The sequence below is a fragment of the Artemia sp. Qi Xiang Cuo genome, chromosome 8 (genome assembly GCF_049724085.1).
Source record: "Artemia sp. Qi Xiang Cuo chromosome 8, ASM4972408v1, whole genome shotgun sequence".
Classification (NCBI taxonomy): Eukaryota; Metazoa; Arthropoda; class Branchiopoda; order Anostraca; family Artemiidae; genus Artemia; species Artemia sp. Qi Xiang Cuo.
Genome location: NC_142801.1, coordinates 58,141,151 through 58,165,410, shown reverse-complemented (window position 1 = coordinate 58,165,410; position 24,260 = coordinate 58,141,151). Strand labels below are relative to the sequence as shown.

The window sequence follows — 24,260 nt, the reverse complement described above, 5'->3', positions numbered from 1 at the left end:
TATCTAAGAAACTCATTTACCACCCTATCAGCACCTGGAGCCTAATTATTCTTTAATCCTTTTAGTACTGTTGCTAATTCCTCCTCAAAGAACAAATCTTCCTTCACATCCAAGGTATCACAAACTTTTTCATTTTCCATTATATTTTTTCCTGCAACTCTATCTTGGTTAAGCAAATTCTCAAAATGTTCGGCCCATCTCTCTTTAGTTTTTTCCTTATCGCGAATTGCGACCCCATTCCTATCTTTAATTGGGCCAAGTCTGGATTGACAACTCCCTCTCAATTTGCTAACGTGCCAGTACAATATTTTACTATTATGCCGTCTAGATGCATCTTCCAGATCCTTGGCAATTTTATCTATGGCCTCCACTTCACACCTCCTGAGTTCATACTTTAATGCTTTCTCCACTTTCTTTACATTTCTTTTGTTTTCATACGATCTATCACTCAGATAATTCTTGTACAAGTTCTTTATCCTTTCTATTAAACATAAAGCTCTTTCACTAATATTCTTAGTTACAGTTCTAGTTTTCTTCCATAATACACCTTCAGCAACTTCACAAATTATTTTTCTAAAATTATTCCAACCATCTTCCAAATTATCAAATTTTAAACTCTTAAGTTTAGTATTCAATTGTTCCTGGAAAGTTTCTCTCAAATTCTCATCCTGGAGTTTACCAACATCATAACTTCCCGGGAGTTACCCTTCCGATATTTCAGCTTTAAATTAACCCTTGACACTACTAGATGGTGATCTTTACTTTTAACATCAATAACAGCACTACTGTATACCCTAGTATCCTGTATTGATCCTGCCAGTCTTTGGTTTACTATAACGTAATTAGTAATGTTTGCTGTCTCACCATCACGTGAATACCATGTTAACTTTTGAGTCATTTTATGACCAAACCCCGTATTGGTTATAACTAGATTGTTATACCTACAAAATTGCAAAAGTCTGTATCCATTACTGTTTTCATTTCCTACACCAAATTTACCTAGGCTAGGTTACTATCTATCCCTATTTCTACCAACCTGGGCGTTAGAATCTCCCAGTAACAACATCATATTTCTACCTCGGACCCTATCTATTTGCTCCGGTAACTGTAAGTAAAATTCATCTGAGTCACTAGTATCTCCGTCAGTCGGTTCTACAGGGGCGTATACTACTATAACTGATACCCTGAACTTTCTAGTCATAAAATGAGAAATTCGTATTCTATTATTAATACCTTCCCAGCCTAAACAAGACGTAGCAGCTTTCTTATTCATCATGAGCCATACTCCCTGTCTATGTACCCCATCCTTCCTGCCTGATTAAACAAATTCTATATCACCTAATTTCATGCTTCCTACCCCTGGAATATGAGTTTCTGAAATTCCTAATAAATCAAGTTCGAATCATCTGAATTCGTCAGTCAAAATGTCGATACGATAGTCATTTTTTAATGTCGTAACATTCCAAGTTCTAATTTTCATGTTCTTTAAATCATTGAAATTATTTTCGCCTCAGAAAAACAATGATCCCGGATACCAGTGCTGGACGGGGATCACATATCTTCTCAAGTCTACACCAAAGTGCTTAAGCCGGCATAGAACCGGACAGCAAGAAGTCCCTGGGACCTCCATGAATGGAGGCTTTGTGCCATCCCGGGCCCATCTTGGTCACAACATGGTTTTCAGCACTTGGCCATGCTCTTCTATCAACAAGACTTAAAATCTTGTACAGACAGTCTCAAGCCAATTACCTCCAACTCATTATATATTCATGCCTATAAATATTATGCTACTACGGGGAGGCAACCCATAATAGATAAATTAGCTAGGAAGAGGTTTTTCTGCCCAAAGACGCCCATACCAAGCCCAGAAAAATTGTCCATTAGTCAGAATCCCGTGCGAATGCTGTGTCATTTACTAGGCTATAATTTCTTCGAGGGGCGCCACTCTTCAAGTGGGAATAGAGTTTACCACAAGGTCCCTAGTCTTGCAGGTACCCCGAAAAGGTCGAGGCAGCCCTTTGCAAAGGCCGTTGTCCATAGATCTGGATCTTACGCCCTGCCACAGTTGTCCTCCTATAGAGGATCCTCCCGCGATGGTGTTCTGCATCACCATGCAATTTAACCCATTACCGGGAGAAGGTTTGCAACTCCAGGAACTTGTGGACGAAATAGTTGGCCCTTCTGAATATACCTTTGAGAGACTTTCTTCCTGCTCTAGCTGTAAGTATGAACCCGGGCGAGAACGCCTAAGATTCTATTATGGACCCCTAAGAACAAGATCCCCCTTGGTGTATGCCACCAGTGGAGGTATCCTACATATATGTAGAGCGTTCCCCTATCGCCACCTGGGGACACGCTGAATGGCTTGGGGGAGCCCAGGAACATAAAAATGAAATTAATTAAAAATATTATGTCGTGTTAAAATATTTTTGCGACAAAACTCGTTTATAGCTTAGGATGATTATTGTTTAGGCTATAGGAATCACGCTCAAATATTCAATGTTGCGAAAATCTATATTTTTATGGGAATAATTTTAAAAAGAAATTGATTCATTTTGAAGCAGCTAATAAAAATGAAGAAAAGAAGAAAATATCTATAATATATTAAAATCTGGTGGTATTGATTGTCTTAACCATACACGATCTATTCGTAACTCTATAATCTTATTTCTTTATTGTACATATCATGTAAATGACCTGTGTTTTAACCAATACGTAAAACATATGATGTCAACACATATTAAAATGAATTTCCAAAATTGGCCGTATTCAGTTGAGCCCTATCATGCTACTTAATATTTTTAGTCCTCCTTTTCATCGTTAACATCACTATTAGAATAACTCTACTGATTCAAGTGGCAAGAGGCAAACTGATCCACAAGTGGCACTGACCTCATCTGGGGCCAATTTTCAAAAGATTGTAAAAGCTCCATTAAGGGTGTTTTGACCATTTCACTTGTTGACACAAAGGGATCACGACTGTTTGGAATTGACCTTAACAGGGTTTTGTGTGCAAAAGCAATTTTGCTTCTATCACAGAGTATGTATTTTAACCTTATAATTGGATAATTATAACAGATTTACTATGTGTTCTTCCCATACAAAACTTTACCTTATTAAACCCTTTGGGGTGGGGGCGACGTAGTTGGCATAAAGAAGAAAAATTTAGCGTAGACAGTAGGAGAGGGGGAGGGTGAGTTTGGAGAGTCATCCAATACGGGGCGGAACTTCCCTTATCTCCTCCGTTCCCGATTTAGGAGATTAGACAGACTCATTGGACTGTAGAATGTTGGACCGTTTGAGTTGTGGAAGACGTTTACAAATTTTTTTGAATTATTATTTGATTATTTGATTTTATTATTTGAATAAATTTAATTCTTAAATTTAACTTAAATTCTGGGGTGGATGCTCCGAATTTTACTCTATTTATTTTTATTTGGTTATTTTGAATTTTTTGGGAGTTTTGGTTTTTGTTACCATACGGAGAGTTGAAGAGCCATCTTTTTATTCCGGTATCTGGATATAGAGGTATTTATTTATTGCTGAGTGAATAACCCACAGACGAGTTATCTTCACTATGAGTTATTAATTGGATAGTTTTATGAATTTTTTTTTTTTTTATGGATTAAAAGAACTTTATTATTATTGATTAATATATAAATTTATATATATATATATATATATATATATATATATATATATATATATATATATATATATATATATATATATATATATATCTTTATCAAAAAAAAAACATTAGAAAATCCTATATATTAGTTATCTTTATCAAATGCGCCTTTAACTTCCACGTTTTTGTATAACTTGTCTATATTGCAAGACCAGTATACTGAGTACCTATTTCTTTTTTTAGTTTTTTAATCACAGTTTCTATTATTGATAGGGAATAATTCAGCATATTAGCCAGAAAGTTATTTAAAATACCACCTTAGATATTGGCAAGTATTTTCTTTTTTTAGATCTTCATTCATTCCCTCTTTTATTTGATTCTCTGACATACCAAAGAACTAAGGGAAATATCTTTCTTGTTAAGCCAGAGACTGATAATAGAAAATTTCGACCCCAAAAGCGCATGTAATCAGTCAAAAATGCTTTATTGTTTCAGATTTCGGAATACGGTGCCAAATTCAGCCAATGAAGACTGAATCCTACCGATTTTGAGTTCTAGTATTCTGAAAAGTGAAATTCACGCTATCTGGTAATATTGTCTCTATTTTTTTTTTTTTTTTTTTTTTTTGCACCCATCCCTGCAAGATCTAATTTAACCTGAATCTTGAACTCCACCCCAAAAATAGATAGCGAAAATGCGCCGATGGCGCATTTTCGCTTCCCTTGGTGCGCAACCTAAAGTCAGGCACCTGGCATCACTGATCCTGGGACGTCCTTTTTCTTTATTGCGTTGTGGTTAATACCATAGCAAATTTAAACTAAATTCATTTAATATTTATTTTTTAATTGAAAATATAATCATGAAAAGCTAAAATTCCAATAGCAATAAAAACCACATCATAGGAAATTTTCAAGTTAAAAGAAACAGTTTCATGTCAATATTCTTATTTATTTTAATTTCTTTTAAACATATAGAACAATAATACTTCAATTATCTTTAGCAAATAACGGTAATAGTTAAATTTTTCAAACAAATCAATTTTACTCTTTGCAGTCAAGTTTTACAATAAAAAATCTATTCGGCTCCTTTACGCATTTTAAAGAAATATATTAGGAATAAAAATTATTATTAATGGAATATAAAAAAATTATTAGGAATATAAAAAAAATTATTAATGGAACTATAGTGCATATCAGTCTGATGAAACTAGATTGATAATAGAAAATATAATCGCAAGAAATTCGCTACTCTTCTTATTTTTCAATTTTATAATAATAAAAGACAAATTACTTAAAATATAAATTGCTTTCAGTAAAGCGCGTATTAACGTTGCGCTATGATTGGAGTGCAAAGGGAAAAATTTCCAACTTCATATATCTAGTTAATATGAGTAGGGTTCTAAGCCCCAAGCTTTCTAAAACAACGCTTTTTTTTATAAAAACGTTGTTGTAGATAATTCAAAAAGGGCTCATTCTATTGGAAATTTAATGGGCTAGCACCCCTTCTGATAGTCGAAAATGAGTCAAAAGTCCTTTGCAGAATCAGTCGTCTCTGGTCAGGTTTCAAAAGTTGCTAGTTCCCAAGAGTCCCAAAAGTCAAAAGCAGTCAGAGTCAACAAACCCCAAATTTGAACTTTTTTTTACCCAAGAAACCCATTACAAATAAAAGAGCGTCCCGTCAACATTTCAACACTCAGCGCAAGGGACTCATTGGATTGGTAATCAGACGCTCCAGTGCTCCTTTTAAGAGTCAAAGTGATCAGAGGGTAGCTACTCCCTCCCCCCTACACATACGTCGTATTGTCCCGAAATGTGTCTTTTCGAAATAGTCCAAATATCACATAACAAGGTCTTTAGGGTTGAAACAAGCCCCAGAGATTAGAGACAAGGGTTGTAAGTTATGCTCAGGGGACATTTAAGCCCCTATGGAAGGGATGGTTGGTTAACTTCATAAGAGGCTCAGTTTTTCTCCCTGAAAAAGACTATGTCAATATAAAACGAACAGAAATTAAACAAAACAACTTTTTGCACAAAATACGTTTTTCAAAAAAAAAGTAGAGCACTCCATTAAACCTAAAATGAACAAAAATAGAATCAAATAATCTACCAAGCATACAACTAGGCTACCATAAATCAGTATCAATAAATAAATGAAACCCAAAATAAACAGAAATTAAAATGAGTCAAACTCAAAACGTGCAGAAACTAGTCTGAGTAATGCTTTCTAAAAGCCAGAATATAATTTGTACTTTACTGAAAAAAATTCAAATGAATTTACTGAAAAAAAATGTGCATTGTCAGTTTAATACACATATGCTGATATTTATTCCTTAAAATCTTAATTAATTTTTTATTTTTTAAAGTTAGAAAAGTGAAAACACTTAAGAGATTTTTTTTAGGAATATTAATTACATTTTTATTATTTTTTTATTTAAAAAAAAAATTATTATTAATTATTTCTAAAAGTTATAAAACTGAAAACATTTAAAAGAATTTTTTGTGTCGACACCCAAGTTTTTGTTGTCTAATTTTTCAGCCATATTTAAAAAATGGCTATCTCAAAATTTGTAGCGGATGGGTTTGGGGGAAAAAGGCGTGGAATGGGGCTAGTTGCCCTCCAATCTCTTGACTCTCAAAAACTGAACTAAAACTTTCAATTTCCAATCAAATAAGCCCTCTATAAATCTTTTACGAGCATCCCTTTCACAAAAACCATATACGCCCTCAGGGCACAACTTAGAACGCCTGCCCCCAGACCCTGGGGGGTTGTATTGACACCGGAGTTTGTCTTATTTTTCTTTTGAACTAATTTTTAGCAAAATGGCTATTTTAAAAATTTTTATCGGATGGGTTTCGAAAAAACAAAATATAAACGCAGTATTTCTGAAAAAAATGATGTTTTTGGTATCGTGCGGCATAAGATAATAGCCAGTTTCATCAACTTTAATACAATAATAACTAATAAGAAATTAAAAAAGGACAAAAGAGCCGAACAATAAACCAAACTCTTTCAACAAAATCATTTCCATAAAACACTCATATCACAACTCCATTACCACCCTATCTCCCTGCCACCCCAATACCCTTTCCCCTCACACCCCTCCTGAATACTACTATTCCTCCCTACTACCATTATAACATGGTTAAAAATTGGGTAAAAATCAGGAGGTGTAGCTTTTCTTTGAAGATGTAGTTGTCCTTAGGAATCAAGAGATAGTTGTTAGTTGAATATTTACTGAAGAAAAATTGCTTGCAAATTTAACCAAATTAGATGTGCTTATTTGTTTTGAAGTTTCAGAGTAATAGCATTGGCGAAATGTGGTATTGCCCCAAAAACTTCATAATTTTTAAGTAACCAAAGGAGAAATGTTAGAGAAATGTAGTTTTCAGACATGAACAGATGTACGGTTGGTCTAGAAGACAAAAATGTTTTTGTTACGTCCTTGGTGCTTTAAGCGTTAATGAATTTGCACCAATCAATTGTAGCTAGTCTATAATAATTCAATTAAGGCCAGAAAAGCTTAAGAATACCTAAAAGGAGAAGAAATATAACCATGCCCAAATCTTTCAGGGTAACAAGCGTAAACGTGTCAATTCAAAAAAATTAGGGGGAGGGGGACAAAATATATTTTAAAAAATTGAGAAGAAGGGAGAATTTCTCGTTTTTTTATTTTTTCAATGAAAATACCAAAAAAAGACATTATTAGTGAACTCATCCGCCCCCCAAAAAATTCCAAATTCTAGGAGCACGTACCACCTGTTAATTGACACCACTTAATGACCGGTAAGAACACCCTTCCCCAACAGAAAAAAAAACACTTAAAAAAACATAGATTTGATTACAACTTTGCATCGAAAGATTTTGCTTTTTATGCTGATTTCAAATATATGTAATTTATTTAATTTGAAGATACATATTTATTAGCAGTGCACTAACTAAAAGTGTCAAAAACCTATTTCAAAATAGAACTGTTTCAAAAATGGGGGAGAACAACCCCCCCCCCCCCAAGAAATGTATTTTGCCTGAATTCAGTGTATATTTAGTGTACTGTTTTAGTGTAAATTTAACCTTTGAAAAGCAGGGATCCGGCAAAGCTGGCTCTGCCCTTAAATGGTTTTCCACTTCATGTACAATTTAGCATCATGATTGTTCCCCAAATTATTCACTTAGGACCACAGGGGTGGGTTTTTAGGGGAAAAATATGGATTAGCATATACACTTCAAGACAATTTTGGAAAAACAGGAATCTTATGATTTCGGTGCAGTTAAAAATTATTGAACTAGCTTTCGGTTTTGTTATTTTTTCCTCAAAAAAAAAAAAAAAAATGCAAGCTGTTTAGTTTCATAAGTTACATTCATTTGCTTTTTTTCTTTTTCTATATATAAAGATAAACAAAGGAAAAGATCTAATAAAATTGGTGTAATAAAACTATCATAGCTTGAAAAAAAATTACCTTGGCTTTTTTTGACATATCTGATATGCAATTCAAAACACCTCTAATGAATCCCACAGAAAACTGACAAAATTTTTAGAGTCAATCTCTCTGGCCAGAGACAGATAAAACCTTGATTCCTTAAAAAAATCGTTGCGTCGAGATGAAACTTCTTGTTTATCTATGTGAAAAATTCCAAAGAAAATTTCAACTTATTTTTAAAAGAATATAAAGTTCTAAATAGAAACGATGCAAGAGCCGAATATCATGAACTGTTTCATCTATTCGTATTCCTAATAGCCGACTAAAACAAGGAAGTGAACCTTAGGCTGTGCGTCTTTAGATTTTTTTGTGGTTTACTAAGTTTGAAATTAACCACAATACTAATGAAAGTTCAAATGTTAACCTTTTGCTACACGAACAAATTCTAAGGACACTGATGAAGGACATCGAAGGTTGCCCCAGGAGACAAACAAGAATGATGCGGATGTCAAGTCTAGACTTTAATCTGGAATACATGCTGGATTCTATTTCAAGTAGGGGGGAGGGGTTAAATTTTGAAAATGTATTGAAATACTAATCGTAAATGCCAAAACATATCCAAATTATATTGTATTTTGCTGCCTGTAATTTGGAGGAATCTGGGACCAAAAATCTCCAATAGCGATGCTCATGCGCACCTATTTTTTTAGGCTCAGGGTTTTAATTTACCCCAGAAATGCTCTTTTGAGACTGATTCCCTAGGAGAAGATTTATAGATTTATAGGAAGAACTTACAGAGTCCTCAAAAATTATTTGGAAATTTGGATTCTTTAAAACCAAGATGATGAGTCAAAGTCCCCCTTTGGAACAATAAAACTTGACACCCCATAGTGGCCTTAAATTGGGTTAAATATGAAGTTATCCGCAGTTGTCATCCCATAGTTTTTTTTGTTTTTTTTTTTGTACAAAGGCTCTGTGTGGCAGCGCATTGGATAAGGCCGCACCTGAGAATTCCAAAGATTCGGGTCCAGACCTGCCAGTCGCAAGGTTTTCTCCCTCGAGAGCAAGTGGTTGTCTTTGACACCCTTACAGCCAAGAAACTAACACGGCTTTCCATTTTTGTGTTGGCCACAGATAACTTTTATGCTGCAATAAGTAGTAATAGTGGTGGTAGACTAAAGTCACTTCCAAAACAAAAATTTCTCATTGCTTCTTTTGGGTAAAGATAGTGCGTCGGTTTGAAAGCTTACCCTTTCTCATAATTGGTAATTTTTGGATGATTTTTGCTGCAATGATTAGTGGTAGTGGTGGTAGTTTATGTTCACTTCCAAAATAAAACATCGCATTGTGTCTTTTGGACAAAGATAATGCGTGGTTTAAAAGCTTACCTTTTCACATAATTGGTAAATTTATTTCTTGAAAGAATAATTACTTAAATGGAAATAATTAAAAAGTACAGATTTAATCAAATTGTTTTTTCATTAATTCTTAAATTAGCATTTAAAAATTATAAATAGTTAGGTTCTTATAGAACTTTTATGTTTTTTCATTTATAAAAATGCCGAAAAATGTCTTAAAACGAACTTAATTCAGTCCGTATTTGAGGAGGCTGCCCCCTCTCCACCCTCTTGCTCATTACACTAACTTCTTTTAGTGCTTTAGAAAAAGCATATTATTCCACTTTAACTGCCCTTGTGTCTCTGCAGTCATTCTTAAGGAATTGGAACAAAAAGTCAAACTTTATTGTAAAGAGTGAGTGATTGAGGAGGAGCACTTTCTCATATACGGTACAATTTCTATTCCTTTCAAGCTTCAATATTACTCCTTAGTTTTGAAAAAAACTTGTAGTTACTTTAATTTCTCATTGTTTTTCAAATCATGCTCAAGCCTAAACGAAATATGATGTGGGGTACCATCCCCATAAATCCCCGATTTCCTGCTGATAATTTTTAAGCATCGAAGGTTCTAAATTGATTGGTAGCATCCCTTTTTTCATTTTTTTTTGCTTACAAATTATTATGTTAGATTGCAATTAATATTTTAGACGAAATTTGAACATTTAGTCAAAGTTTTCAATAAACAGTAGTTTTGTTGAAAAAATCCTTAATGGTATTTTCACTGTAGGATTTCAGGTGGACGGAAAGGGGTATTATTGTTCATATCGATGGAAATTCTGCATGTTTTTTCATATTCTTCTTGGCTGAAGCCATTGCATTCTTTACAATAGGGTTCTCTAATATTTAATAACAGCACATGGTATACATATGTTTAAATACTGAGAAGAATTACATCCTGAGAAGAAGAAGAATATGTTTAAATTTTATTCTTGTCCTTGCAAGCGAGATGTTACTATATTTTACAGTAATAAGTTTACTTTAAATAAAACAAAATATAATGAAAACATAATTCTTTATCAACAAAAATTATGTATACTACAACAAAGAATTATGCAAGGGTGCCGCCCAGACCGCATTATATTAAATACGTGACCTAAACTAACCTAACCTAACCAAAATACCAACCAAATGTTTAATTAAAATATAGCTACAATATAGTTTCCCACCGAGCCGAAGCTAATATTGTCTAGTATAAAGACCATAAAAACCAGTTGTTGTCTGATGTTCGCGATACAAGATCTTGAGTGTGGTGGCTATAAGACAAAAGTACTGTATATTGTGCCACCTTCATTAAAAATTCATTTTACATTTCGGCAATATTAAAGAACTCAACATTTTGAATGAACCCAGTTAATTGTTTCTCTAAGCCAATGGACTGGAAACCATCTATGATCCGGAATCAATTATTTTCCTTTGTATAAACATAGTTTGTTTTAATATTAATGCTTTAGTTTCGCTGCTAATGATGATCACTGATGCGTGTGCTCGAAATATCCAGTAACTTTTGTATCTGTTTTTCACTCTCTAATTAAAGGACCTATCCTTATTGGAATTCTTATTTGTTTCGTCATAGAAAGGCAGTGTGATCTTGGAAAAAATACAGTTTGAATTTCTTATAGACCGAAATTGACACAAAATTTAACTACCTTGTTTTGCTCACCTACTTTCATGGTTTAACGTGACAACATTAACAATACTGCGATATACCTTAGAAATTCATAATTTTAAAACAACTGAAAGAAAAATCGGATAAATTACAGGTATGAATAGGCCTAACATGGATCCAGGGGGGCAAATATCGTCTTTATTTTTAAGTCCGTGGTGTTTTATTTTGAAATATAGATCCATCTTAGTTCTATTCAATCCCTGTTTGGTGTCCTTGTCAATCCTCTTTTTTAGCTGTTTGTAGTCCCTGTTTATTGTACCTGGTGTTTTTAACACTTCTATCAGGTGTTTATTTTGATGTCCTTGGTGCTCTTAATACGACCTGATAAAGATTGATATCGAAAGTTAATCTTTCCCTTCATTTATTAACAAGTTAACAGTCACTGGCAACTTCATATTTACTGGCAAATCAAGGAGCAACATTGTAAAACCAATCCAAATCATAAACAAATGCTTATTTTCACACTGCAATAGTCTAAAAAAATTGAATAAAAATAGAGTGTGAGGAAGGGTGAACAAGATTATAACTAATTTTGTGCATTCCAATGGGCTGATCCAGGTGAACAAGATTATAACTAATTTTGTGCATTCCAATGGACTGATCCAGGGGGCGGTTTTAGGGACAATCTTCCCCCAGAATATTAAATTACACTAATTACATGTTCGGAGGGTTGAAAATAAAGATGAAGGAGCTAGGTTTTATCTTTGCCCTCAAACATTAACTTTATATCCGAACCTATGCGTTCCTTGTGGTTTTGGCGCTACATGTTTTACAGATCGAACAAATGTAGCCAATGCTGCGTAGCACCCCATTACTGATTCACAGGTACAAATGTCGTACATACTTTCATCAGACAGTCTGAGACCCCTTAGCTTGTTTTTAGAACAGGAAAAGTAAATACCACACCGACGACGACAATAGAACTAAAAACACATCATATATTATAAGCATTCAAGAGCATAGTTCAAAAGTCAATTTAATACAAAAGAAATGATTTTACTAGACGTATTCACTACACTGATTAAAAACGAAGATAGAGCTGGAGAGAGCACTAAGGAACTAGGCATCAATCAATCAGTCAATCAATCAATTTTATTAAATCAATAAACTCAACAAAATAGGCTACACTTTAATATAAACTCCCCCGTAAGGCTCTATGGCCAGGAAAAAATCGGGGAGAAACGCAAAAAGAAACAAATAATTAAAAAACAAAACATTTTCAACATCATACATTCACACCTGTAAGAGACTCAACACAAGAAAAATAATAAGATAAAAAAATCATAAGATACAATGATCAAAATAAAAAAAAACAAAAAGAAAACAACTTAATTACTAACTAGAAAATCCCTAACATAATCTTTGAACATACCAAACGAGTGGCAGCTTCGTGCAGACACATAGAGTGTGTTCTAAATCATGTTGCAAGTTGTCAGAGGGTTGAAATCAGACCTCACTGATGGAGTATGAAGAACCTGTAAATTGCTGGAAGTGCGGAGATGATAAATCGATTTATCAGAAACAAAAGATATATTATTACATAGAGAAGCAGGAAGATGGCCGTGCAAGTGTAAAAAGATGAAAGAAGAACAAGAAACAAAATAGAGAGATTTCAAATCAAGCAAGGGTTTAAGTGAAGAACGGTTAGTTTCCTTAATAAGAGACCTTGCTTTATCATAAGGTATGAAAGTGGCATCAGAGACGAGGTAAAAGTTGACATCCAAATAATATAACAATATGAAACATAAGACTGAACTAGGCTGTAGAACAAGATTCTAAGAATCGACCCTGGAAATATGTGTTTAAGCTTTCTAAGGATTCCAAGACTCCTGGAGACTTTCATTTTAATCAGGTCAATATGATGCTTAAAGGAAAGATTTTTATCAAGCAAAGCCTTTGAAACTCTGGAGAAAATGAGAAAAAATGACTTCCCGATATTTAAGGCAAGATAATTTACATCAAACCATTGGATAACTCTTTAAAAAAGGGTATTTATCTATGAACGAAGATCAGACTCAGTTCTACCAGCTGTGCCAAGAGTACTCTCATCAGCAAAATAATAAGTGCATCCGGTAAGGACGAACTCCTGTCACAATTAGTGACGGATGCTGGTTGAAAAAGACGACAGCAAATGGTAGGTTTTAAATTTTGAGCCGCATTAATAAGGTCATTGACGTATATTAAAAAGAGTATCGGCAAAATAATAGATCCTTGTGGAACTCCAAACTCTATTCCCGAAGGGTTAAAAAAGTGCGGATCAACCGAGATGACTCGACCAGATAAATATCATAGAAACAAGAATAAGCATTCCCTCTTATACCAATATGGGACCGTTTCCAAAGAAGTATCTTATGTGTTAAGGAGTCGAATGCTTTTCGTACATCGAGAAAAAGAGCAGCAGGTATCAGACCAGAGTCAAGAACTGAATGTAAATAATTCAAAAGAGTTGCGCATGCATGCTCAGCTGAGTGCTTTGCCCTATAACCAAACTGAAAATCATGAAAAAAGTGTTTAGAATTAAGAAAATTAAGAAGTCGAGAAAGCATAGCTTTTTTAACTATTTTACAAAACATTGATAAAAGAAATAAGGGACGCTAACTTGCAGGATCATTCCTTGATCCACCTATAAAAAGAATAATAACGTGATCACGCTTAAAAGCACTTGGGAATACACCAATTTCCAAGGAAAGATTAATAAGTCTCGTGAGGGCAAAAATAATGACAGGAAAAATAAACTTTACAACCTTAGTCGGAATACGGTCTGGGCCAGAAGATGAAAAACCCCTTGAACCATTGACAATTCTGGCTATTTCAGCTTCAGAGGCAGGTTCTAATGCCATTGATTTAGGACAAGGAGGTCCAAGGTAAGACCTAAAGTTAAGTAGAGATGAAGAAGGACTTACAGAAGAGGCTGTAGCTTTGCCGATATTAGCAAAATAGGAAGTAAAATCCACAATACTTGAAGGGACAGAAGGAGGCAGAAGAGATGGCCTGATAACAGAATTGATCACTTGCCATGTCTTCCTAATGTCATTACCACACGCAGAGAATTTTCTGTAATAAAATAACGATTTGCAATTTCGGCAAAGCGAATTGTAAACTCTTCTATAAGCTTTGAAAAGTCGAAGTTGAGAATCACCAGAAGATGGCTTAGAGGACTTGTAACCCTTCCAAGATCATTTTTCTTCCTCCAACTTTTAAGTAGCCCCAGAGTCATCCAAGGATTCAAAGGGGCTGCTATTTTCGATGCCGGATTCAACTGGGGTGCAACACATGTATCCAAGGCAACTTCTTTCAAAGTATCATGAAAAGAATTAAAAAAAGAATCTAAATCAGATTCGTTTTCAGAAATACTCCACAAACAACCCGCCAACCGTGACCTAAGAATATGCAAACCCTGACCATGAAATTTTAAAGCGGAAAAACCAGCTCCTTGGTTCCTCCCTGGGAAGGCATCGGAAACATCATACGTGGAAAAAACAGGAAAATGGTCTGAGATATCACTCGTCAACACAATATTTTGCACCAAGATCAACGATGAAAAAAAAAATTCAAGCAAAAAAGCAGTAGTGTTAGTAATGCGAGTTGGAATGCATGCAGAAGGTAATGTTCCACAAGCGAGCATTGTTGAAAGAAAATCCAAGGACGAGGATTACCTCCGGTCACACAAATTAAAGTTGAAGTCACTCATAACGACAAGTTCACATGTATGAAGTTGGATTGTTTCCAAAACCTCATCAAGAATCTGAAGGAAAGAGGGAACAGACCCTCTAGGAGACCGGTAAATATTACCAACAATCCAAGCTTTAGCTTGGGTTTTAATCTCAATAAATATAGATTAAAAAATTCCTTCTTCATTTCTTGACAGGTTACGTTTAACAGAGTACGGAAGACATTTCGAAACAAAAACAGCAAGGCCACCTCTTGCCATCCTACTTCGATTTAAACATTCCATCTTATACCCAGAGAGATGCAATAGAGATTCATTTTTCGAATCAGGGAAAATCTCACAAAGACCAATAAAATCAGGGTGGCCACTACGCACCATTTTTTCAACTCATCAAAGGAAGAACAAAGGCCCTTTACATTAAGCTGAAGCAAAAAAAACTAGCATCTCGTTTGAATGCTCGATCTAAATCCGATACATACTTGCTACTAACTGAAAAATGGGGATTTGATATTGATTTATTAGACTGATGTACTGAATTATTAATCAAGCTAAGAAAATCTATTGTGTTATTTTCAAATTGAAGCAGTCGCTGACCCCAGGATGAGACGTCACCCGAACTAGAGTCAAACAAATTCAAATTCAAAGAAATAAACTAATAAAGCCCAAACAATTTAACATGAAATAAGTAATGGTGGAGAGGAAAAAAAAAATAAAAAAAGCAGGTACACAAAGGGACAAAAAAAATGAAAATTAAGTAGAGACAGAAGGATAAAAAAAAGACAAAAAAAAACAAAAAAAAAAAAAACAAAACAAACAAACAAATCATAACTTCTAATACTAAATGCAATCAGCAATAGGCCTCATTTTCTTTAACTGCTGACCCTACACTAGGCTTTGCCAATATCTGACCCTGATCTGACCACACATTACGCTGACCGTACTTGTCTTTAGCCGCATTCAAAATGTCCCGGCGACACTTTGTTAGGGACTCCGATGTCAAAATAATAGTAGATGCAAGTCTGGTTTTTGCTTTAAACACTTTTCGGGCTACATCTTTGCTAGAATATTTAACAATGATCGGAGCAACTCTAGAAGAACGTTCTTCAGTCTGTGGGGTCTGGTTATTCAGGCGGAGACGGTACACATTGATTAGATCAGAAGGTGAGAGTTCAGTCAGAGACATTTTGCTGTTCAGAATTTGAAGTATTGCCGTGCGACATTCCACACTGGGTAACAGTTTGGCCCCATGACATACAAGGCTGTCGAGTAGGGACTCCTGACCAAAATAATCCAGCTTTGTTTCAACTCGAATGATTGTGTCTTCGAGGTTCTCAATTTGAGTTCTTAGACCCTTTAAAGCCCGCTCAATTTTCGCAAACTTCGGATTGAACTCGAGTGAGATTGCATCATAAACCTGGCTGATTATTAGTTCAGCAGGCTCTTTCATTGACCTTGCATCATTAAACTTTTCAGTCTTTTTCTGCGTTATATTCTCAGGCAAATCACTTTTTGTCTTCTCTAGCTGGGCTTCAGTAGCAACTAATTGCTCATAAATTGGGGCAACGCTGGAAAAAACCCGTTCAGGGTGTTCAGGAAAACATTAGAGTTGAGACTTCAGTGACTGGAGGTATTGAAAAAGAAGGGGCACAGAAGGTAGGTGCCTAGAAGTGCAGATAAAAGGCAGAGATGTAATGTTGTCTGCACTGATGATACTTCCCATCCTTTGGAATGGACAGGACCTCAAAAATCGCATATTATTTTGTTTCTGTACACGGAAGTACTCCTAACGACATGAATACCTTGCTGAGATGTTGCTTCTCTTGATAACATTTATTTCTTCTGTTCTTTGAAGACTTTTTGGACAAGGCGAATTCAAACTTTGTTCTAGGGAGGACCATCTTTAAATGCTTTCAAAATAGTATAGGCAACAGTTTTTTTCTTTTTATACTTGCTTCCTAATAAGCTTCACTGCGAGGAAAGGCATAGGTTATTGAAAGTATATTGGCCAGTAAATTTTTGAATGTTCAGTCGCATCGGTGTTTTCATTGATATTTATTTTTTATTTATTTATTTGTATCCCATCATACAGACAACAAAAAAGACGGAGTACCGCAAAGACAAAAGAAAGAAAAACACACTTGAATAAAGATAAATGCACAACTACATAACAGCAATAACTTCTACTAATGACAGTGCGTAGCATGAACTATTGCTGGAGAATCGCATGCCACTGGTGACTAATAACTTTCCTGTTAAACTGTTGAATTTGTTTTTCTATTGTAAGCGTGGGATCAACTATTTTGTATTTTCTGATCAGGTAAGTGTTGCTTGTCCAGGGTCGAAACCATTGTAGGTATTTTGCGTATTTAAAGAATATCGACCGTAATTTGTGCTTCGTAGTTTGCGGGAAAGTTCGCCAGAAGGGGCTGAGGTACAAAAAGTGAGGGAGGACCAGTGCGTTGTAGAGCCATGCTAAGATCATTCGGTTAAAGCTGAATTTCTTTGCTACCATTTTGCTATATACAAAGCCCGTTCGTTTCTCGAGATGCTTAACGAGTAGTGTTCTTGTGTACTTTAGTGTCTAACCAATGGGTAACCCTATATATGTAATATGGTCAGCTGGTGCTATGTTAGTGTTTCTGAGCGTGATGGATTCGGGCTTCAGTGTTTCAGACCAGTTGAACAATAGCACTTTCGACCTAGAAGCGTTGAATTCAAGACCAATAGCTGCATATTCTCTTTCAAAAATTTTTCAATTCTCTTCAATTCCTCCAAGTTCACGGGCAATTTTTAATAAGTCATCAGCAAAGCAAACTAGGGAAAGATCTATACTTCTAGAAATGCAAGATTTTAGATAATTTTCTTGTGATAATTTTCACGCTATTATTGAAAGCTGGAGCAGAAGTAGGTGCGCCTTGACGAGCACCCTTCTTTACTGGGATTCTAACGGAATCTGTTTGCTTCTCATACTTGATCTTGATTTCGGCCTCAAGGTTTTCATACATAACTCTCAGGGGTAAGAGTGTGTCATATTGGACGCCACGCTTTGCCATTTCAAGTACAATCTGTTCGTGTATTAATGAGTCAAAAGCTCGTTGTATATCATGTATGGCAAGAGCGACAGATTCGCCAGATCATATTGTTATGATTTTTTAATTTCAAAATAAAAATACAAGAATCATTGCTGAGTTGAGTAAAGATAAAATCAAAATAAGATTAAAAAAAAGAATACGAAAAACTTAACTTCATCTTTCCATAATCTGTACTAAATCTCTTGTTTACTCACTCTCAATTAAAATTTAATTATCCAACCAAAGCATTTATTTGTGGCGCTAATTCATTTGCAATTTTTCGCCCTGTTCTACGGGGCTTATTTGATCAGAAATATTTTTCTTTTGAATCCTTTTTATCCGAAATTGAAATTTCGTATTTGGCTTGAGAAGGAGAGTCATAGGTATTTTTTTTTTTTTTTTTTTTTTAGCTGTGAGTGATCATAGGCAGCGCAATAGTGGTTCCTAAGTTAAGAACGGTGTTGGCACAATGTATTATTTATTTATTTTTTTTCTTGGTCTTAGACCAGGGCACTTCGTATCGAAGAAATTGTTGCAGAAACTTCGAAAAGGACTCATTTGTTTGGAAATTGGAATGGCTTGTGCCCTTTTTAATAGTCGAATGTGATTGGAAGGCAACTAACACACCTTCCACGCCCACCATTTCCCCAAACACATCCAATCAAAATTTTGAGATAGCCAATTTCTTCAGCGTAGTTGCCATTTTGATTTCCAGATAGAAATTATGTTTTTAGGAGGACACTCCCCACAGCCCTCAGGGCAAAGGTTGTAAGTTATGCCCTGGGGGCATATAAGGTTATTATAGAAAGCGTTGTCGTAGAAGCTTCAAAAAAGGCTCGTTCGATAAATTCAAAGGGCTAGTGCCCTTTTTAATGGTCAAAACTGATTCGAGGGCAATTAACCCCCCTCTCACTCCTACCTTTTCCCCAAACACCTCCAATCAAAATTATGAGATAGCCATTTTGTTCAACGTAGTTGAAAGTTCTGGAAATTAGGTCTTTGAGGATGACAACCCCCCACAGCCCTCAGGGCAAGGGTTGTAAGTTATGCCCTGGGGGCATATAAGGCTTTTATAGAAAGCGTTGTTGTAGAAACTTCAAAAAGGGCTCATTCGATTGCAAATTGAAATGGCTAGTGACCTTTTTAATAGTCGAAAGTCATTGGAAGGCAAATAACACCCCTTTCACGCCCACCATTTATCCGAACACATCCAATCAAAATTTTGAGATAGCCATTTTGTTCAAAGTAGTTGAAAGGTCGGGATTATATCTTCGGGATTAAATTATATCTTTGAGGATGACTCCCCCCCCCCCAGCTCTGGGGGTAAGGGTTGTAAGTTATGCCCTGGGGGGCATATAAGGTGTTTATTGAAAGCTCTGTCGTATAAACTTGAAAACTGGCTCATTCGATTCGAAATTCAAAGGGCTAGTGCCCTGATTAATAGTCAAAAGTGATTTGAGGGCAACTAACCCCTCTCTCACGCCCACCTTTTCCCCAAACACATCGAATCAAAATTTTTAGATAGCCGTTTTGTGCAACGTCTTTAAAAGTTTTAGAAATTAGGTATTTGAGGATGATAACCCCCTCAGAGCCCTCGGGGTAAGGGTTGTAAGTTATGCCCTTGGGGCAAATAAGGTATCAATAGATAGTAATGTTGTAGAAACTTCAAAAAGGGCTCACTCGATTGGAAATTAGAAGTGTGTGGGCCCTTTTTAATAATCAGAAGCTATCGGAGGTTAAATCACCCTCCTCTGACACCGACCATTTTACCAAACACATCCAATCAAAATTTTCAGATAGTCCTTTTGTTCGTAGTAGTAAAAAAATCTTGAAATTATGTTTTTGAAGACGACACTCCCCCCACAGCTCTCAGGGCAAGGTTTGTAAGTTATACCCTGGGGGCATGCAAGGTTTTTCTTATAGAAAGTGTTGTAATAGAAACTTCAAATAGGAATCATTCGATAGGAAATTTAAACGGCTAGTGCCCTTCTTAATAGTCGAAAGTGATTGGATAGCAAGCACCCCCCCCCCCTCTCACACCCACCATTTCCCCAAACATATCCAATCAAATTTTTAGATAGCCGTTTTTCCAACGTAGTTGGAAGGTCCGAAAATTAGGTCTGTGAGGATGGCAACCCCCACACAGCCCTCATGTCAAGGGTTGTAAGTTATGCCCTGGGGCATATTTGGTTTATATAGAAAGCGTTATAGTAGAAACTTCAAAAAGGGCTCATTCGATTGGAAATTGAAAGGGCTAGTGCCCTTTTAAATAGTCGGAAGTGATTAGAGGGCTACTAACCCATCTCACGCCCACCATTTCCCCAAACATATCCAATCAAAATTTTGAAATAGTAATTTTCTTCAACGTAGTTGAAAGTTCTCAAAATTAGGTCTTTGAGTATGGCAACCCCCCCCCCCCCGGGCAAGGGTTGTAAGTTATACCCTGGGGACATATAAGGTTTTTATTGAAAGCGTTGTCGTAGAAACTTCAAAAGGGCTCATTCGATTGGAAATTGAAAGGGCTGGTGCCTTTTTTAATGGTTGAAAGCGATTGGAGAGCAACTAACGCCCCTATTACGCCCACCATTTCCACAATCACATCCAATCAAAATTTTGAAATAGCCATTTTGTTTAACGTAGTTGAAAGTTCTGGAAATTAGGTCTTTGAGGATGACGTTCTCCTCAGAGCCCTCAGGGCAAAGGTTGTAATTTATGCTCTTGGGGCATATTAGGTGTTTATAGAAAGCGTTGTCCTAGAAACTAAAAAACGGCTCATTCGGTTGGAAATTGAAAGGGCTAAGGCTCTTTTTAATAGTCGAGAGTGATTGGAAGGCTTGACATTTTTATAGTAAATATCGATGTGGGTACAATGTATACTAGTTTTTTTTTTTTGTTTAGACCAGGGCACTTCATATCGAATCATTTGTCTTAAGAACTACTAAAAGGGCTCACTTGATTGAAAATAGAAAGGGCTAATGCCCTTTTTAGTAGTCGAAAATGATTGGAGGGCAACTAGTCCCCCTCCCACGCCCACCCTCTCATTTACCCATTATGTTAAAACTAAATGTTGCCTTAAGATTAAATCAAAATGGAATCTGATAATGATAAATCCCAATAAGGCATCTAAGCAGTATCCCAAGAACGACTCATGTATTATGTTCACATTTTAGGGACTATTTCTGCTCTTAAAATTTAACCAAATCAAAATAGCGTAAGTGATCCAAGCTATCAAAGAAAGTAAACAGATTTTTTTTGCGAATGGTATCAAGTTTTCTATTTCAGGTCAACTAGAGGAGGTTTGAAACTAAATTAAACACTACTATTTGTGTCCAGATTTTTAAAAGGGTGTGTGTTGCTTTTCTCCAGCATACAAATAGCAGGCCAAACTATAAAGTCTTACAAAAAAGACGAAAAGATTTAAAAAATTATTTTCTTTTTCCCTGAAAAGACTATGTCAATATAAAATGAACAGAATTTAATTAAAAAAAGCTTTTTCCACAAAATAAGTTTTTCAAAGAAAAGTAAAGAACTCCATTAAACCAAAAATGAGCAAAATAAAATCAAATAATTTACCTAGCGTGAAACTACCACAAATCAGCATCGATAAATAAATGAAACCCTACACGAACAGAAATTACAATAAATAACCGAGTAAGACTCAAAACGAGCAGAAATTAACATGAGTAGAGCTCAAAATCTCTATGCTTTCCCAAGGTCAGAACATAATTTGGACTTAACTGAAAAAAAAATACAATTGAATGTGCATTGTCAGTTTAAAACACATATACTTATATTTAGTAATCAAAATGTTAATATTATTTGATTTATTAAAGTTATAAAAGTAAAAACATTTATATTTTTTCAGTAAAGTGCTAATTATGTTCTGGCCTTGGAAAGGCGTAGGGATTGTAAGGCCTACTCATGTTAATTTCTGCTCGTTTTGAGTTTGACTCGGTTATTTACTGTAACTTCTGTTCGGTTTGGGTTTCATTTATTTATCGATGCTGATTTGTGGTTGTTTCACACTTCGTAGATTATTTTATTTTTGCGCATTTTTGGTTTAATGGAGTTCTTTACTTTTCTTTGAAAAACTTATTTTGTGGAAAAGTTTTTTTAATTAATCACATCAAAAAATCGCACAGTGAATAACACAAGATAAATGGTTTGAGCATAAGTTTTACGTTCCATTGCTCTTTTTAGCAGACACAATGTGTCTTTTCGATTATTTACAGTCGCAAAATGACAATTTTTGACTTGAACAGGGACAAAATCTATAAATCTCGTAAAGCTATAAGTGAAACCTCTGAGTTCTCAAGACATATTGCGCGCCATCTCATATTTTGTCCGTAATCATTTATGCAGCAAATGTCAAATAAACTTTCTTAGGAGGATTCCCCAAAAATAAGACATGTCTTACAGACGAAACTGCCCCCCCCCCCTAATTCAAAATCATGACACAGAAATTGGCTGTTTTGGTATTTAAGGTGCCCTTCTTCGGGATTTTGTCCAAGATGAACTTTTTTTCTTTGGTGATCGTATTGAGACATTGTTCTCAGAAAACTGATAGACGGTTAATCAAAACCAAAATTGGTTGTTCTGGTTTCTTTCAAAGTATAAAATAGTTTGCTGCTAAAAGATTACCTTCCTTCACCATTTCATACTATACAGTGAGAATTACTGAGAATATAACCAACAAATCAGCAGGCAAAAAATATTCCGTGGGCTAAAACCCACATGGTGGCCAGCTTTGCTTTCTAAGCTGTCATAGATAATACACCAATGGTCTAAGGATTTGACATGATTTTTCTTATTTGATGTATGATTAGAAGAGACAGCACTTTTTCTCTTTGATTAGTCACCTCATTAGTAGATATAATGTAATAGGAATAAACAGTGCTTACATCTACTCCCGAATATATAACTTAGTATTGCTGTGTTTCAAAGACGAATAAAAACAGAATAGTGTTGTTCTTTATCGTTATTTTAACTATTCAACGTATTCATAGCGTGACACCCGAAGTATTCAACAAGTTCTTGTTACTACCCAAAAAGCAAAGATTATCATAAGAAGGATAGCCATAATTTTTCAGTCAAGAAAACAATAAGCAGATTTTAATACTTTTTCCAAATATAATAATCAATGCTTTTTACACTTGGCATTTTAATAATTTTGCGCTTTTTTCAAATATAATAATCAATTCATTCGCATATACCCACCCCCAATAATAGTCTCGTATATAGAACAAGCAATTTATAAAAAAAAAACTAAGAAAAAACACTAAAACAATGCAATTCTTACTTTAAAATACGCAGGATATTTTAGAAATCAGATTATCATGTTTCAACCATAAACATTTTTAATTCATTTCAAAAAATATTTTGGTAATTTACGCTCTCAATCCCACACGAAGATAACATCCAGACAGCGAAGATAACTGATTTAATATATGGGTATAGGGTACGAATAAAATGATGTAAAGAGAAATACATAACTAGGGACTATGTATGGGACAATCAGGAGGGAGGGGGGGGGGGGCATTTGCAAGTGAATTGATTAGTATACTTGGAATGAGAACTAGTATACTTTGAATGACATTACAAAAAGAAATCAACCAGGGGGTTCACCTTGTCCATATGTCAGTTATAGAATCTCGCATACATTTACCAAAATGTATTAAAGGATAGTAAATATATCCTGTTGGTAATTGTACGCGTTTTTAAAGGAATTCCTTCCCAATACGTCTAAACTGGTTCTAGAATAATTTATGTTCGTTCTATGTTTCAACATAGCTCTTTACTTTCATGTCAGCAATCTTGTCTTAGGTAATTAATCATGAAGATAAGAACAATAATAATCTTTAATTTGTTTTAGTATTAGCGAAAAGCGTTGTAATTATAAGCTAATACGTAAGGCCATTCACCCTAGTAAATGACTCCAAGAAGTGATTGGCTCTGCTCCAAATTAAGATCGGAAACGTTTAGTTTATTATTAATTTTCGTCTCCGTGCCATGTTTACGGAGCTATTTTTTGATTATTTTTTTTTATTGTCAAGATAATGAAAAATAAAAAAATCGAAAGGAATGTAATTAATTTCTTAAACAACATACTTTTATAATTAAGTGTTTATTCTTGTAACTAATCTTTTATAACTAAGTATTTTCAATCATTTAAAAAGGGGCTGCCCACATCGATACACATTAATTTCACTTTTCCAAGTTGCACTACCCAGGGGCGTAGCTCCAGCATTTTGAGTGGGAGGGGGGGGGGAGAAGAGGGGTCCACATCCGGAGATTCAAGGGACATGGGCTATGTAATATTTGTTTTCCAAATTATTGGGGGGGGGCAACTGCCCTCTCCCAAACGACGACACTGACAGTACCAATATTTGAGCAAAATGTATTTTAGACGT

General features: G+C 35.1%; 2 protein-coding genes across 3 annotated transcripts in view; one reads left to right on the top strand and one right to left on the bottom strand.

Annotated features, from left to right (window-relative positions):
* The window catches only part of LOC148949608 (solute carrier family 2, facilitated glucose transporter member 1-like), a 236,082-nt gene that overhangs the window by 56,855 nt on the left and 154,967 nt on the right, over positions 1 to 24,260 (top strand). The gene's annotated exons all lie outside the window — the stretch shown is intronic.
* LOC148949609 (solute carrier family 2, facilitated glucose transporter member 1-like) overlaps positions 1 to 24,260 on the bottom strand; it is a 229,399-nt gene that overhangs the window by 154,259 nt on the left and 50,880 nt on the right. Inside the window, exon 1 of one of the 2 annotated variants that reach the window (XM_089093631.1) lies at positions 8,086 to 8,197. The exons of the other annotated variant lie outside the window; for it this stretch is intronic. Coding sequence (XP_088949757.1) covers positions 8,086 to 8,103 — 18 coding nt within the window. The 5' untranslated portion in view covers positions 8,104 to 8,197. Of the gene's footprint in view, positions 1 to 8,085; positions 8,198 to 24,260 lie in introns of those variants that run through there. 2 annotated transcript variants of the gene reach the window in all.